The sequence below is a fragment of the Oncorhynchus keta genome, unplaced genomic scaffold, assembly GCF_023373465.1.
Source record: "Oncorhynchus keta strain PuntledgeMale-10-30-2019 unplaced genomic scaffold, Oket_V2 Un_contig_2237_pilon_pilon, whole genome shotgun sequence".
Lineage (NCBI taxonomy): Eukaryota > Metazoa > Chordata > Actinopteri > Salmoniformes > Salmonidae > Oncorhynchus > Oncorhynchus keta.
This window is the reverse complement of record NW_026282881.1, coordinates 448,988-465,687: the sequence shown is the minus strand read 5'-3', so window position 1 is coordinate 465,687 and position 16,700 is coordinate 448,988. Positions and strand designations below refer to the sequence as shown.

The 16,700-nt window shown below is 45.6% G+C and overlaps 2 protein-coding genes across 2 annotated transcripts; one reads left to right on the top strand and one right to left on the bottom strand.

Annotated features, from left to right (window-relative positions):
• Positions 1–6: 6 nt before the first annotated feature.
• On the bottom strand, positions 7–3,203 carry LOC127905983 (coiled-coil domain-containing protein 85A-like; the record flags this gene model as incomplete). The annotated part of the gene is given in 3 exon segments (XM_052505099.1): positions 7–960; positions 963–1,158; positions 2,276–3,203. Coding segments are annotated over 3 exon segments (1,387 nt in total), but the record flags the coding sequence as incomplete, so codon positions are not given.
• Positions 3,204–3,257: 54 nt separating this feature from the next.
• On the top strand, positions 3,258–16,700 carry LOC118389343 (protein transport protein Sec23B). Its single transcript, XM_052505098.1, has 17 exons — positions 3,258–3,421; positions 4,914–5,139; positions 5,552–5,609; positions 5,838–5,924; positions 6,606–6,842; positions 7,567–7,794; positions 9,021–9,217; positions 10,125–10,202; positions 11,732–11,936; positions 12,147–12,236; positions 12,370–12,476; positions 12,809–12,962; positions 13,354–13,431; positions 14,222–14,383; positions 14,882–14,968; positions 15,490–15,711; positions 15,998–16,700. The coding sequence occupies exons 2-17, from the start codon at positions 4,919–4,921 to the stop codon at positions 16,085–16,087; spliced, it is 2,301 nt and encodes a 766-aa protein (XP_052361058.1). The 5' UTR covers positions 3,258–3,421; positions 4,914–4,918; the 3' UTR covers positions 16,088–16,700.

The window sequence follows — 16,700 nt, the reverse complement described above, 5'->3', positions numbered from 1 at the left end:
ACCTACCGTTCATGCCGTTGTAGATGCTCCTGTGATGCGGTGACAGCTCTTCAGCGGTGGCCGGTCTCTTCTGTACCTCTCTCCCAGGGCTGCCGAACTTCATGTGGTCTGGACTCACACTATACTGGTGCCTGTGAGTCTCTGGACTGCCCCCGGCTGACATCACACAGCCCTTCTCATGGTGCTGGTGCTCTGGCGTCCCCAACCCTAGATGTGCCTGTCTGGGCTCGGGGCTTCCACAGCAGCTTCCGCTCCCGATGCTCCCCATGTGGTGCCTCTGGTAGAGCTCCCCGGCGCTGCCGCCCTGACCCGACCCCAGGAGGTGCTGCTGTTTCTGGGAGAGAAGCAGGTCGGAGCTGTGGAGGTGGTGGTGCTTGGTGGATGGGTGCTGGGACTCGGGGCTCCGGCGTCCCACGTTGCGGCCGTACTTCTCGGGGCTGAGCCCCCGCATGGAACGGGCGCTATGGGTGTGGTCGGGCACCGAGATGGAGCCGCAGCGGGGCCGGCAGAGCTGGGGCATGGCGTAGGGATACTCCAGGCTGGTGCTACGGTGCCTGCCCTGGGGGTGAGGAGGTTCAGGGCTGGAGGGGATCTCACGTTCTCCACTCACACTGCCAGCCCGGGGCTTTTGGAGATGCTCCGGGCTCCCAGTTCCACCGCCCCCGAGGCTACCGGCGTGTGTAACCAGGTGGAGCTGCTTGTGGTGGGGGTGATCGGAGCTGTCGGCGCTCCCCGCGCTAGAAGTACTACTCCCATCCCCCACGTCCCTCATCAACAACCCTGTCCCGGGGACCAGCAACAAACTACTCTGGCTATCAATAGAATTCCTACACCCTCCTGCCACCCCCACCACACAACCTCCCCCTCCTCCTCCTCCACCAACCCCCAACCCTCCACCACCTCTTCCTTTCTCCTCGTCGAGCAACAAACAGAGTTCTTTGAGATCCAGGTTCTCCCGACCACCTCGTCCTGCCGCACCTCCAGCTCCTTGAGCTTCTGAAGGTACAACGTCACCTCCTTCCTCATGATGGAGGCGCTGTAGCGCCCCAGTCGCTGCCACTCCCTGGACACCCGCTTGCCCTTCTGACGGTCGTCATCCAGGAAGCAACAGAGGTCCCTCAGCTCCCGGTTGTCCTCCTGCAGTTTCTGGTTGATGTCCTGAGGAGAGGAGACGAGATGAGTGGAGAAAGAGAGGTGAAAAGTGTTCATTAGTGCTATTTTATTCATTCACTCTTATCTAGGTCCCTGCTGAGGTAGAAATCTCTTATTAAGGGGACCTCGCTTTAATGTCATGTCAATCAAAGACAGAGTCAAATAAAAATGAAATAAACCTCTGTATCACATCAATATGGATGTGAAAATGTTGGATGTAAGAGTGGTAGATGGCAAATAGGCCGTGTGTGAGCTGAGAGAGGGAGCCAGGGAGGGAGGGCAAAGCACCAGGCCAGAACATACCACTCTCTCTCTCTCTCATTTGCAACATGACGGCATCTTTGTCCAAAGTTCTCCACCTCCCCTAATTATCCATAATAACATGCACCTCAGACCCTCCAGCACGTGTAGTTTAATTAGGTACCATGGTGCTTCGGGCTGGGCCTTTTGGGCCTGCTCTCTGAAGCAGCCAAGGATCCTTCCTCCATCCCCATGTGCTTCGTCTCAGTCGCTCCTATCTCATTTTAATGAATCCCAGAGTATCGGAGTAGGATGTTAAATCAAGTCTATGTAGCTCGGAGAAATAATACGATTATGCCGGGATTATTATTGCTAGTTACACTGCACCAAATATGATTTGGGAGAGAGAAGTCATATATTTGGGGAGTCTAATGAGTATTCTGGGTTAAATAGGTTTACTCTTGTCGCCTAGTAGAATTTGTTGGTGATATTCCAAGAGCAAGCAGCAGGGTTGTGCCACAAGCCTACACACCAAAGCTTTTGCAAAGGAGATGGAGACTAAAGACAACAGGTGAGTAAGTGAGAAAGAGAGAAGAATGATGATGCCCTCTCACTATGCTTTCTGGTGGAAGATGATGGATGCTCATGCGCGCTCACAGATACATGCACAGGGAGAGAGGGAGAGAGATCTTGTGAAATTAAATGAACTTATATTCATCCTGCCTCCATTTCATCGTGTGGACAGCGGCGCCCTTTAAAGAACGCGTAAACTCAACCACGAACACCCTCTCATGCTGTGCGCGCTCAGGTGCGCCAGTGCGGCCTCCCCGCCGTTAACTATGATCTCATCTTTTTAGAAATGCCATGCGCGCCCATTCCTCACCTTCAGCCCTCTTATCTCGTTCAAGTGCAGCTGGAGGCTGCGATTGACCTCGCGGATCAGATTGCTGTGGTCCAGTATCACGCTCATTTTATCGGCTTCAGACCGCCGGAGCCGCCGCACCAAATCCTCTTTGGTCCACTTGAGAAGGTCCTCGTCCTGTATATTTGAGATGTCCTCCGCTGGACTTTCACTCTTTGTTATGGACAGCGAAAGCTGTGGCTGACTAGCGTTTTCCATCCCTACGGTTCCGTTGTCGGGAATACCGGCGACAAAAAGGCTTGAAATACAACTCAGAGGACACTGACAGTCAACCTCCGCTCGCAGTCAAACTGATCCGGAATTACCGTTCGAAATCAAATGCATAGTTGCCTGACCTCTCTCTGTGCTCCGAACACTTCAGCCCCCAAATGCAACAGCTGAGGACGCCGCCGAATCCCTCGTCCAACAGTGAAATATAGCCCTAGAAAAGGCTACGTGCAGCTATCTAACATCCCGAAACCCCGACATGGACAATTTTTTAGTTCATGCAAGTTTGCACCTGAATGCATCCACATTTAGTCTCTTCCGTCCTGAAGTGGAGAGAGCTTCGGCGGGTAGCGGGTTGCTGATGCGCATCTCCCGCCTCTTGTAGCTGTACAGTCCAATACATAAGGGAGGAGGAACCGCTGTAGCATCGCTAGGCAAGTGCACTGCGCGTGAATAGAGGGAGAGAACGTGACTGCAGTGACTAGCAGAACCTCCTCTCTCCCTCTCTCTTTCTCTCTCTCTCCATCCAAGTATCTCCATCAAATGATGCGGGGTGATGGGTATGCGTTGGGACCCAGCGCCATCTACAGATCAAAAGCCATGGGCTACAGCATTTCGTCATCTTTATTATGGGCCTATAATAAATTCAGGACTTCATTTCCCATGATCCCCGTGTGCGTGCTTGTATCCTACGTCATGGACACGAGAGCCAGAAAATGTAGTACACGTCATTCTACTGAAGTTGAGGCACACCGGCCGGGAGTTGCCCCCTCAGGTTCTTCGCTCTCTCATTCTGTTTGCGCATCGGTATTTATCACCTAAATGCTGATCCGATTTGATTTATTACAGTCTAATATATATTTACCTTCGTCTGGATTTCCAACCGGATCTGTATAAAAGGTATGGTTCTCCGTCTGATCTGCCTGCATCAATTTGATGAAAAGTGTCTAGCTAGGCCATTCTGTTTGCGTTTCCTTGGTGGTTCGCCCAGGAAAAAAGCCGACTAAAAGCTGGGTTAGTCCGTTAGCAAAGCTAGCCTACTTAACATGTATCGTTAATATAACTTGCATGATCGTGTTTTATATCAAGTTAACATCATATGTCGATGGCAGATTGACTTTAGAAATACTTCCGGAATTTGATAAAAATGCTAACTGACGTTAGCTAACGTTACCTTAAGATCAACTAGAACCTGTCGCTAACTAGCTTGTTGCTGCTACTAGCATCCGCCTCCTTTCAGGAAGGAATCTCTACCAGGGACGAGATCCTAAAATGTGATTTGTGATACCCGTCTAACCATTTAACTACTACAACATGCTTGTAGCTAAATGTTGCCAAGATGATCATCATTTGGTTCCTAGTAAATGGCCAGTAATAGCTAAGATGTGCCAGTATATAGCATAGCTAGAAGAGACCGTTTTTAGTCTGTCCATTTAAGCACTCAGTTGTGTAATCAATGGATCGATGCTACTTCGAGTGAAGGGTCCTGTAGGCCAGCTGTCGATCACCTGGTAGAGCTGTTTGACGCGGAGGGTTCCCCTGAATGAGAGAGTGGAGAGGTGCGCGGTCATTTTGGTTCATATCTGAATTAGATAGCTGAAGTGTGAACTATGGTTTGGAACAGACAGTTCTGTCTTGATAAGTGTGTCAGAAGACCTTCAAGTGGTGGTGGTCTCTTCCATAACATTACATGGAATTGCTTTACAAGGAAACGTTCCATAACATTCCATAACTAGGGCCCTGTGTTTTGTGCAATCATGTGACATGCCTGTATTTTTACCAAATTGCAGCTTTAATGCTTTTCCATTGAACTCAAAATGTCCCCGTTTCACGTCAGATGTTCCAATGCCATCGACAGACAATTTATTACATTTTTTTTGTGTCTCTTTTCATTTCTAAATAAGATCAGATAAAAAAATTGTACATGTCACATGATTGTCCAAAACACAGCATATGTCTGGACTTCCAGAGCTATAGATATCTAAGACATCTGGTTACTGCCATTCATACCTACCGAGGCATGTAAGCCCAAGACTCACTCGTCCCTGAAATGTTACGTAGTTGAAATAGGTGTGATTCAAAATTAGCTCAGGGATTCTTAAGTATCAAAACATGCCAAACAGGTTTTGATGACGAACATCATCGTCATCCATATTCCACATAGGCCACCACCTATGAACTTGGAACAAAGCCATGGAAAGATTGAAAAGTGAGCGTTAGCTCACACCGAACTCCAGACTCAAACAGCTCTCGGAGAAGCTACGACAGACTACCTGCCCTTAGCTAGAGCTAGTTTAGCTATCGGACTAACTTCTCTCCATATTTATTTAGTTAACCTTTATTTAACCAGACGAGTTTATTAAGAATCTCTTCACTTTCTTTCCCATTGAAGTTGCCATGGCAACATACCAGGAGTTTATCCAACAGAATGAGGATCGGGACGGCGTGCGTTTTAGTTGGAACCTGTGGCCCTCGAGCAGGCTGGAAGCTACCCGGCTGGTAGTGCCTGTCTCCTGCCTCTTCACCCCACTCAAGGAGAGGCCAGACCTGCCACCGGTGCAGTACGAACCGGTCCTCTGTAGCAGGGCCAACTGCAAGGCCGTACTAAACCCGCTATGGTGAGTATTTGAGGAGTGGAGGTGAATGTTGTTGTTTTAGGCTGAGTGAGTGTTTTTTTAATTGTTGCTTGTTGACATTTTTACAAGCACTTAGCTAGAAGCTAAGCTATGTCCAACGACTTACCTTTGTTTTCAACTTCAGCATTTTATCCTTCTGAGAACTTATGTCTCAGGTGAAGGGAAGAGTAGGAGAAGAAAGGGATCACCAACTAAGTTTTTAATATGTTTAGGAATGCTGAGGTGTAGCTACATCACTCAGGGACAGGTGTAGTGGATCAACCCTATCCACACCTTAACAATCCAATGTCCATCTGCTCTAGAAGCTCTAAAAGCCCCAGGCTATGTGACAGGTCTGTTTGACTGCTGCTGTACACTGTATCCAAGTAGCTCTGTCTTTCCCCCCCCCTTGTAGCCAAGTTGACTACAGAGCCAAAATATGGGCGTGCAACTTCTGCTTCCAAAGAAACCCAGTGAGTACACCACAATGGACTAAACTGAGCTGTCTGACCAAACACTATTCCATCATAGAATACCGAGGCACATAATGTACGCATAATGTACCAATAGTCATATCTGTAGGTGGACTACATACATTCCTGTGTTTATACTAGTCATATAGGAATATCTTTAGTGGCCTGTCTACATTCCTTTAGCAGGTGAAGCTAACCACTTTTGTCTTCTCGTTCTCTCCTTCACAGTTCCCCCCGTCATACGCCGGCATATCGGACGTAAACCAGCCGGCTGAGCTCATGCCACAGTTCTCAACCATTGAGTACATAGTGCAGGTAAACACGTACAGTTCTACATAGAGATCTCTGAACTTTGCACATAGACATTATGTTCTGTTCACGCGCCTGGCTTTGTAGTTGTGCGTCTCAACCCACAAAATTGCTTCATCAAATATGAATGTTTCTTTGATCCTCAAGTTGAGTTACCAGCCACAAAGAATGTACTGAAAAATGTACACACCACATGACATTACCATCACTTTTTAAGTTTTAGGTACCAGCAGCATACTACCCTGCATACCACTGCTGGCTTGCTTCTGAAGCTAAGCAGGGTTGGTCCTGGTCAGTCCCTGGATGGGAGACCAGATGCTGCTGGAAATGGTGTTGGAGGGCCAGTAGGAGGCACTCTTTCCTCTGGTTTAAAAAAAATATCCTAATGCCCCAGGGCAGTGATTGGGGACATGCCCTGTGTAGGGTGCGTTGTGGGACTTTAAATGGGTGTCCTGACTCTCTGAGGTCATTAAAGATCCCATCTGGTTACAAAAATGAGAATGTGTTCAAAAGTCACCAATGGGTTACAAAAGTCACTTGACCGGAATAATCAAAGTGTATCACATGTCATGTGACACCCCAACATCCCAAGAACACTAGAAAAACCATGTCAACTCAAAACTAAAGACCCAGCACTATGTTTCTGTAAAATAACCTCTCCAATCCCGTTCTCTGCCACCAATGTAGCGCGGCCCCCCGAACCCCCTCATCTTCCTGTACGTGGTGGACACGTGTCTGGAGGAGGAGGACCTGCAGGCCCTGAAGGAGTCCCTGCAGATGTCCCTGTCCCTGCTGCCCCCCAACGCCCTGGTCGGCCTCATCACCTTCGGACGCATGGTGCAAGTCCACGAGCTGAGCTGCGAGGGCATTGCAAAGAGCTACGTGTTCAGAGGAACCAAGGAGCTTTCCTCCAAACAGATCCAGGTTAGTCAGTAACTGTTACATACGGGAAGTGAAGTAGTCTTGAAAATGCATTCATTAGTTTTGGGAAAAGATCTGGATTAGTTGTACTAAGATGACTGTAGGCTATATTTATGACGACAACCGCGGGCCGCATTAAATCATTCAAGGATCGCATTTGGCCCGAGGGACGTATGTTTGAGACCTCTGATCTAGGTCAAAGTCTGCTTTGTCCATAGAAATAGAATAGGATCTTTGTTGTGGTCGTTTGTCATATGATCATGTCTAGGTGTCCTTGTATCAATTGGAAATTAAATGACAATAAAACAGTAGAATGGGGACAGGATACAGGTCAAAGACAGCCAAGTGTCACAAGATAGGATAAAAAGATATGATTGGCTCTTTGGGATGGTTCTGAATGACAAATAATGGGTCTATGCCACTGCAGGGGTAGTGTTTAATACAGATTAAAAGCCCTAGGTTCCTACCACCCAGAAACAGAGTGTTAGGCCAATACAGAATACAGCCGACAGGGAAAATCCCTTAGTCTGCCATGTAATATTCAAAAACATTGTCAGAGGTACTTTGAAATACAGTGTTGTATGATATTGTGTACAGTCAGAGTGTTAGGCCTATATAGAATACAGTCAAGGTCAGGCCAAGATAAACTCTTAGGCTGCCATGCAATATTCCACAATACCATTGTTGAAAGTCCATGAGAACTCATAGCTCTCTTTCTCTCTTTCAGGAGATGCTTGGCCTGACGAACCCAGCGGCATCTGGGCCTCAGGGTCGTCCCGCGGCCCCTCAGGATCCAGCCGTCACCTGTCGGTTCCTGCAGCCAGTCCATAAGGTAGACATGAACCTGACAGACCTGTTGGGAGAGCTGCAGAGAGATCCCTGGCCTGTACCACAGGGGAAGAGACCACTGCGGTCTACTGGAATAGCACTGTCCATCGCCGTGGGCCTGCTGGAGGTAATAACAGTTACATAAGCGTGCATACACACACACTTACACACACACACACCCTTACACACACACACTTACACAAGCACGCAGTCCTATGTACACATTTTGTGCGGTGTACAAATAACCTGATTCTATGTCATCAACATAGACAACTGACCTTCAAAACTAAACTGAACCCTCTCTGACATGTCACAGGTTTCCACTAACCTTTGACAAACTTCTTCTCTCTTTCTCTCTCTCTCACACACACACAGACATTATCTCTTCAGTTAGGTCTGCCAATAGTACCACTCGTACTTTCTGAGGTCAAAGGTCAGCTTCTTTCTTTTTGCCTTATTTCTCTCTCTCTCCACTATCCTTCTTCCTCTCTCCAGTAACACAACTAACATGCTGTAGGTACATGTTAAAACAGCTGTGTTCCCTGCTGTCCGGTCCTCTGGTGCTGATGTCTACTGATAATGTCATGATTAGAGATAAGATAAGGTGCTGTTTGGAAGCCGGGTCCTGGTCTGTATGGTTACTTAATAGGAATGAGTTTCTTGAAGGGATATCGGTAGTTTGGTGAATCCTTACCGTGACCGAGGGAGCATTTGCATACAATTACACACTCAAATCACTTGGGATGTCACTGTAATGGGGGAAATAATTTAGTGAAGAGTAATTAACACAATGCTTAGCGTATGTTTTCCCTTCATGTCGTGTTTCTGTTTGGGACGGTCATTTGTGGTACGGGTTGGCGGTCACTAGACTTGATAGTGAATGTTCTGGATTGTTGTCATATCTGTTGATGGTGATGCCAGACTGGAGGTACAAGGACACTGATTGTTAATGTGTTCTGTGACACTGTGATTCCGTAGCGGCTGAGGTTGTGACTTCCTACAAGCCTCTCGGCGGGTTTTTACAGAACATTGGTGCTGTGAGATTAGAATGGTTGGGTTACAGAAAGACATTTTCTCTGCTTCTGTTCTGCAGGTGTCTCCCTGTTCCATCTTCTTAAAACCGACGGGATTTAGATTGCTGTTTTCAGCGATTGCTGTCGTTATTGTTCACCTGGAAATTCCCAATACATTACGTTATATCATACTACAGTTCAATCAGACTACAATAACATAATGGCAGCTTCTGTGTTGTCAGTCAAATCTCAGTCAGAAATACCATGTTTGATACCATGGTTGAATTACTCAAACAAATAAATCAAATGTTGACCACAGCCACCATCTTTCCACCCCCAGGGTACGTTTCCCAACACAGGGGCCCGTGTGATGATGTTCATGGGCGGACCCCCCACCCAGGGCCCCGGAATGGTGGTGGGAGACGAACTCAAGACCCCCATCCGTTCCTGGCATGACATCACCAAGGACAACGCACGGCATCTGAAGAAAGCCACCAAGGTCAGTCCAAGAATGACAGAATGGATAGCGCAGAATGGATAGGGCAGAATGGATAGCGCAGAATGGATAGGGTAGAATGGATAGCGCAGAATGGATAGGGTAGAATGGATAGCGCAGAATGGATAGGGCAGAATGGATAGCGCAGAATGGATAGCGTAGAATGGAAGTTTTATTGTCCGTGTGGATATGGACACTGAAAAAGATAACTTTGTATGTGGGTGGTTATATCTTGTAAACGGATGTTGTTTTGTCTCTGAATGGATAGTTTTTAGAAAGCTGGAATCCTTCATTGGTGGAACTGAATGGATATTACAACAACAACAGAAGTTACTGGAAACAACGAACACTGGATTTTTCTCGAATGTCATACAACATGGATACGTGGTGCAATGGGAGGTTGGTGGCACCTTAGAATGGGGAGGAATGGCTTGTGGTAATGGCTGGAACTGGATAGGTAGAATGGATATCAAATGGATCAACAAATGGTTTCCATGTCCCTTCTGGATTCCAGACATTATTATGGAGCCGTCAGCAGCCTCCACTGGTGCAATTTTGTTTTACCATGCTGCGCGCAGAATGGATAGCGCCGCAGAAAAACAATAACAATGGTGTTGTAGCGGATAGTGACACTGTTTCCGCCACTGCGGATTCCATCTTTAAGACTACGCTAGTTTTTAGAGCTAAGATGGATGAAACAACTTAAGAGATTTTTGTCTTAATGTAGTTTAGCAATTATTTTCTTTCACTCACGTCAAGCTCTGGACATGTGTCAAATATTTCGCTCAAGTTTGCGTTCTTCTCTCTCCATACCTCTTCTGTTGAGGTATGTTCTAAACACCTTGCTCCAAAGAGTTCTCAAGGTGCTATCCTTCACTGTTTGTATATGTTGCAAACGGTTCCCTTGTTTTGTTTTATTCAACACTACAGAAGCCTTACCGTGGAAACAACGGCCACGTATTTTCTCGCCTGTGCCTTGGATCAGACCGGACTTCTAGAGATGAAATGTTTATCCAACCTCACTGGGTTGGTACCAGTCTCAGACGACCTACGCCTGACCTGTGTCCTGTCTGGAACTGATTCCCTAGTTGTGCTGAATCCCTGTCAAAATCAAATCAAAAAATCAATGGTTTAAAAAAAAAATCAAATCAAATCAAATTTATTTATATAGCCCTTCTACATCAGCTGATATCTCAAAGTGCTGTACAGAAACCCACTCCTAAAACCCCAAACAAAACAATGCAGTGTAAAAGGGAGGCACGGTGGCTAGGAAAAACTCCCTAGAAAGGCCAAAACCTAGACTACGCTAGTTTTTAGAAAAACAACTTAAGAAACCTAGAGAGGAACCGGGCTATGTGTCAAATATTTCTGGCTGTGCAAGTTTGAGATTATAACAGAACATGACCAAGATGTTCAAATGTTCATAAATGACCAGCATGGTCCAAAGAGTTCTCAGAACAGTTGCTGGAGCAGCAGCACAGTCAGGTGGATGGGGACAAAGGAGCCATCATGTTTTGTAGTCCTGGGGCAGTCCTACGGCTCAGGTCCTCCGAGGGAACCGAAAGAGAGAATGAACGGCATAGTGGGGTGGCCAGTCCTCTTCTGGCTGTGCCTGGTGGAGATTATAACAGAACGTGGCCAAGATGTTCAAATGTTCATAAATGACCAGCATGGTTGAATAATAGTAAGGCAGAACAGTTGAAACTGGAGCAGGAGCATGGCCAGGTGGATTGGGGACAGCAAGGAGTCCTCATGTCCCTGGTGACTTGAGAACTGTCTACTGAAGCTTTTATTTGATCTGAATAAGAAATACCTTTTGTACAATCCCTCTACATTCGATAGGATGACTTTTCCAGAGACTTCATCCTCACTAGCTCATTGACTTTTCCAGAGACTTCATCCTCACTAGCTCATTGACTTTTCCAGAGACTTCATCCTCACTAGCTCATTGACTTTTCCAGAGACTTCATCCTCACTAGCTCATTGACTTTTCCAGAGACTTCATCCTCACTAGCTCATTGACTTTTCTAGAGACTTCATCCTCACTAGCTCATTGACTTTTCCAGAGACTTCATCCTCACTAGCTCATTGACTTTTCCAGAGACTTCATCCTCACCAGCTCATTGACTTTTCCAGAGACTTCATCCTCACTAGCTCATTGACTTTTCCAGAGACTTCATCCTCACTAGCTCATTGACTTTTCCAGAGACTTCATCCTCACTAGCTCATTGACTTTTCCAGAGACTTCATCCTCACCAGCTCATTGACTTTTCCAGAGACTTCATCCTCACCAGCTCATTGACTTTTCCAGAGACTTCATCCTCACCAGCTCATTGACTTTTCCAGAGACTTCATCCTCACTAGCTCATTGACTTTTCCAGAGACTTCATCCTCACTAGCTCATTGACTTTTCCAGAGACTTCATCCTCACTAGCTCATTGACTTGTCCAGAGACTTCATCCTCACTAGCTCATTGACTTTTCATCTTGTATTTATATTCGAATTATGCTGCTGAATATTCATGTTTTTTTTTCTCCCGGTTCCCGTCCTCTCAGAGGTCACATAGCGATGGGCGACTCCTTCAACACCTCTCTGTTCAAGCAGACCTTCCAGAGGGTGTTCAGTAAGGACCACAACGGAGAGTTCCGCATGGCCTTCGGAGGCACGCTGGAAGTCAGCACGTCCAGGGAACTGAAGGTATCGGGGGCCATCGGGCCCTGTGTCTCCCTCAACGCTAAGGGACCGTGTATATCGGAGAACGTGAGTCTTTCAGGTCCATACAGAATCCAAATAGGGTTTCAAAAATATTTTTAAAATCCAGAAACTGTCCCAAAATTCCTAGCTTTTCCAGAATTTCAGGAATGTTTTGCGGGAATTGTTCAACCTTATATTCTAATGGCATTTTCCCACTGGAAGTGAATTGGGAAGATGTTTTTCATTGACTTCAATGGCCCTTTGTCTCTGTTACAGGAGGTCGGTGTTGGAGGAACAACCCAGTGGAGAATCTGCAGTCTCAGTCCCTCCACGACGTTGGCCTTGTACTTCGAGGTCGTCAATCAGGTGAACACACTTCCCTTTGATCAAACACCTCAGTGATTCCTTAGGACGTGGGTTTTAGTAGTCAAACAACAGGATGTTTAGCAATATTAAATGTACTCCTATCCTAACTATTGTAGTTATTTTCTCTGTGCAGCACAACGCCCCAATCCCTCAGGGTGGTAGAGGAGCGATCCAGTTTGTCACCCAGTACCAACACTCCAACACCCAGAGGAGGATCAGGGTTACCACCGTCGCCAGGAAGTAAGTCTTCTCTCTCTCTTTGAATCAGTAAACAGGAAGTGGGTTTGCAGAACTGCTACATCGTTCTTGACTGAAGTGTGACTGAACTGACAGCCCTTACAATATACATATGCAAGACTCTGCATTTTGGCCACGTCGCATTTCTCACATCGTCTTTAAGCAGTGAGTTACCACAAAGTCAATATTGGCTGTACAAATGAGGATGTGGACATTCGCCCTATCCTGTTAAATGACTGGAAGGGGACGTGCAGCCTACATTTGTGCTTACGCACACGTGCGTCAGTCTCGCCCTGCGCCTAACCTGTCCACTCCCTCTCTCTCCCTCCATCCAGTTGGGCTGACGCCCAGTCCCAGATCCAGCACATTGAGTCATCCTTCGACCAGGAGGCGTCGGCGGTCATCATGGCCAGGCTGGGCGTGTTCAGGGCCGAGTCGGAAGAGGGGCCGGACGTCCTGCGCTGGCTGGACAGACAGCTCATTCGCCTGGTGAGTGACAGCTAGGCTGACCAATGTGTGACAGGCTTTGTAATGTCATTGGGCATTGGTCCCACCTTGGCTATTCCAAGAGAGTCGCCTGTTGTTCTTCACACAGCTGAATGTATGTAGGACTTGTGGGTGATTGTGGATAGAAGAATCTTTTGTGTTCTTGTGTCTCCTTGTTCTTATTCATTGTAGAAGAATGTAGAAAGGAGTTGCCTGGAATGTGAAGCAGTATGACGCGAATACTAATTCGTTGACAGTTTAAATCCCTCTATGACGTTTCGGGAAGTTGTGTTGTATACCTAAACTAAAGTAACAGAACTTGACTGAAGTCCTAAGGTATGTGTTGATGCCTTAGTGCAAGACGCTGACGTTTGTCTTGTCTCCTTGGTTACAGTGTCAGAAATTCGGTCAGTTCAACAAAGATGACCCCACCTCCTTCAAGCTCTCGGAGTCTCTCTCACTCTACCCACAGGTAAGACTGACACCTAGTGGTTCACTCTGGAACTATATGAGCTATTTAATGAGAGCCCTTCAATACAAGTACTTCTAATAGAGTAGAACTGGAATAGATTTGACTAGCTCGTCGAGATCTGAATTATTACTTTGAGTATATACATGCTTACCTCTAACTTTAGCAAAAAATCATATTTATGTCAAATGGGATATATGTAGATGAAAAAGTAGTCAACGGCTGTATCCTAACACCACCCAGCACAGAAGCAGAGAACTGTGTAATTGGCCTCGTCTGACAACTTAACACCAGAGGCTTGTATGACGTTGAAACAAAAAGGCAGTGACTTTGTCCGTTGCTACAGAATCACACAATAGTGTGTCCTTGTACCTCCAGTCTGGAGTCAATTACTGTCAACAGACAGGAGTTTGATCCATAACACACAGCACTGTGTCTAGTGGCCATCAACCCGAGTGTCACAAACAGAACACTGAAAAAATCATGTTTATTACAGAAGTAGAATATACATAAATATATCAATCTAAACATTGTGTTAATCACTCTAAACTGAACGTTAACTTTATTCATCTTAAATATTCCCATTGCACAGATAATCACAACTCATAACTTCCACTTAGTTTAGTTGACTTCAGTGGGATATGTACAGGAACATTTGATGATGCAAGAAGCAATATCCCAAATATAAAAAAATATATATATAATTCGATCATATTTTTTAAATAAAACCTTTTTTTTTTTTAAAGCATATTTCATTATAATCGTTAGAATAATGTCTCTGTCCTCCCTCTAGTTTATGTTCCACCTGCGGCGGTCGCCGTTCCTGCAGGTGTTCAACAACAGCCCAGATGAGTGTTCCTACTACAGACACCACTTTGTCTGCCAGAACCTGACCCAGTCTCTCATCATGATCCAGCCCATCCTGTACTCTTACTCCTTCCACGGACCACCAGAGGTCAGACTCCTACCAAATACTATGGACACACACTCTATCTATAGTAGTGTGCTAGATGGCGCCGAAAGACATGGCCGACCAGTTTCTAGCTCATAGGAAACTTTGCGGTATTTAAAAAAATATATATTGAAAAAATAGTTATTTCTTACTGACATTTCTTAATTTTAATTTTCAGCATTTGTATGTATTGTTAGGTATTACTGCACTGTTGGAACTAGAAACATAAGCATTTTGCTGCCCCTGCAGTAACATCTGCAAAATGTGTAATGCGCCAATCAAATATTGAATTTAATTATAATCAACTTTCTTAGTTATTTGTTTTCCAATCTACTCTGATGTTATAAAACCAGTCTATATATTAAATAATTAGGTCACATTTCCCTAAGGGCAAATGAGTTTAGTCATATTCACATGCTCAATGAGTTCCACACTACCTTTCTCTGTAAAATAAAAAGAGTGGATGTGAGACTTATCCTGTTGTGTCTGTCTGTTCTACAGCCTGTTCTCCTGGACAGTGGAAGTATTCTCCCAGACAGGATCCTCCTCATGGACACCTTCTTCCAGCTGGTCATCTACCATGGAGAGGTGAGAGGTCACACAGGAAAACAACGGCGCTGGTGATCTAATGCTAGTTATTAGTAGCTGGAACACCACTACGAATTATTATTATTTCCTAGCATCTCAAACTGAACATCATGTAGAGCATAAACAACAATGTAAATCACATATTACAACAAGAAACAAGACGTGTGTGTGTGTGTGTGTGTGTGTGTGTGTGTGTGTGTGTGTGTGTGTGTGTGTGTGTGTGTGTGTGTGTGTGTGTGTGTGTGTGTGTGTGTGTGTGTGTGTGTGTGTGTGTGTGTGTACCTGCCTGATGTGATGGGTTTGAAGAAATGGGATACATATTAGTAGATTCACTATGTCCTATCATTTTCTATTCTCAACATGTTAGAAATTTCTCACAAACGACAAAAAAATAGATTATCTGGCACAACTAACACCAACACACAACATCCTACCATGACAATAACCCTGGCCTATATAACTAACACCAAAACACATCCTACCATGACTATAACCCGGTTGTATCTCTCTCTCTCCACCAGACCATCGCCCAGTGGCGTAAGGCGGGTTACCAGGAGCAGCCGGAGTACGAGAACTTCAAGCATCTACTGGTAGCACCTGTGGATGACGCCCAGGAGATCCTGCAGACCCGCTTCCCCATGCCCCGGTACATCGACACAGAGCACGGAGGGTCCCAGGCCCGCTTCCTCCTGTCCAAGGTCAACCCCTCCCAGACACACAACAACCTCTACTCCTGGGGACAGGTAATACAATGTTCATTCATTCTTCAAAACGTCAACTGAGAACCAGTTTTCATGTACAATAACAGCTGTGGACTTGATTTGGAAATAGGTGATGTTAAGGTTGGAGTTTCATCATGGGGAGTCAATTGTATTTTTCTTAAAATAATTCTAGTCTTACAAGTGGTAGAGCTTCATGTACCATCTGTCTCTATTCTGCTGGCCATTTTGAATCTGATCCAACTGACGGCAGCTTTACTCTAGTGTTTTCACCATACTCATCACATTTCTGTCTCTTCTCATTCTCTAGGAGACCGGAGCCCCCATCCTCACAGACGACGTCAGTCTACAGGTGTTCATGGACCACTTGAAGAAGCTGGCCGTGTCGAGCGCCACTTAATTTCCCAGTCCCGGGACCAAAGTGATCGCCTCGTGATCAGACCGATATGCCCACCGTTCTATTTCACTTCACCATACGTCTGGTTGACGAGGCGACCAAAGTGAAGGACCTGAAAGGAGAGAGGGATGAGAAGGAAAGAGAGAGACATTCCTGTATGAATACAGGGACCTAGTAACATTTCCTTTCCCCACGTATGACCTATAATGGGTTCAAATCATCTAAGTTATTATCATTCCTGCTTTAAGTTTCCGGAATTCTGCTTCCCTAAAATTGTGATTGACATTAACTTCTCCCCCACACTGGAAAAGCCTTACTGCACCTCGGTTGTAGCCTGGTCCCAGATCAGTTTTTCATGCCTTGAGAATGACCGTAGGAGTTGGCTTATACAGCACAAACAGATCTGGGACCAGGCATCCTCAGATATTTATCACAGTTCTTACATTCCATCTCACCTTTTATAATGATAATTTGGCTATTGATTCAATGATTACTGCTCGAGACGCTTTAAATATTGTTATGTTCTTGATAACGTCCTATAGTTTATTTTCTTCCATAAAATTTCCCCTAAATAATGATTCATTTAAATAATATTCTTATTAAACTGTCAATCTAT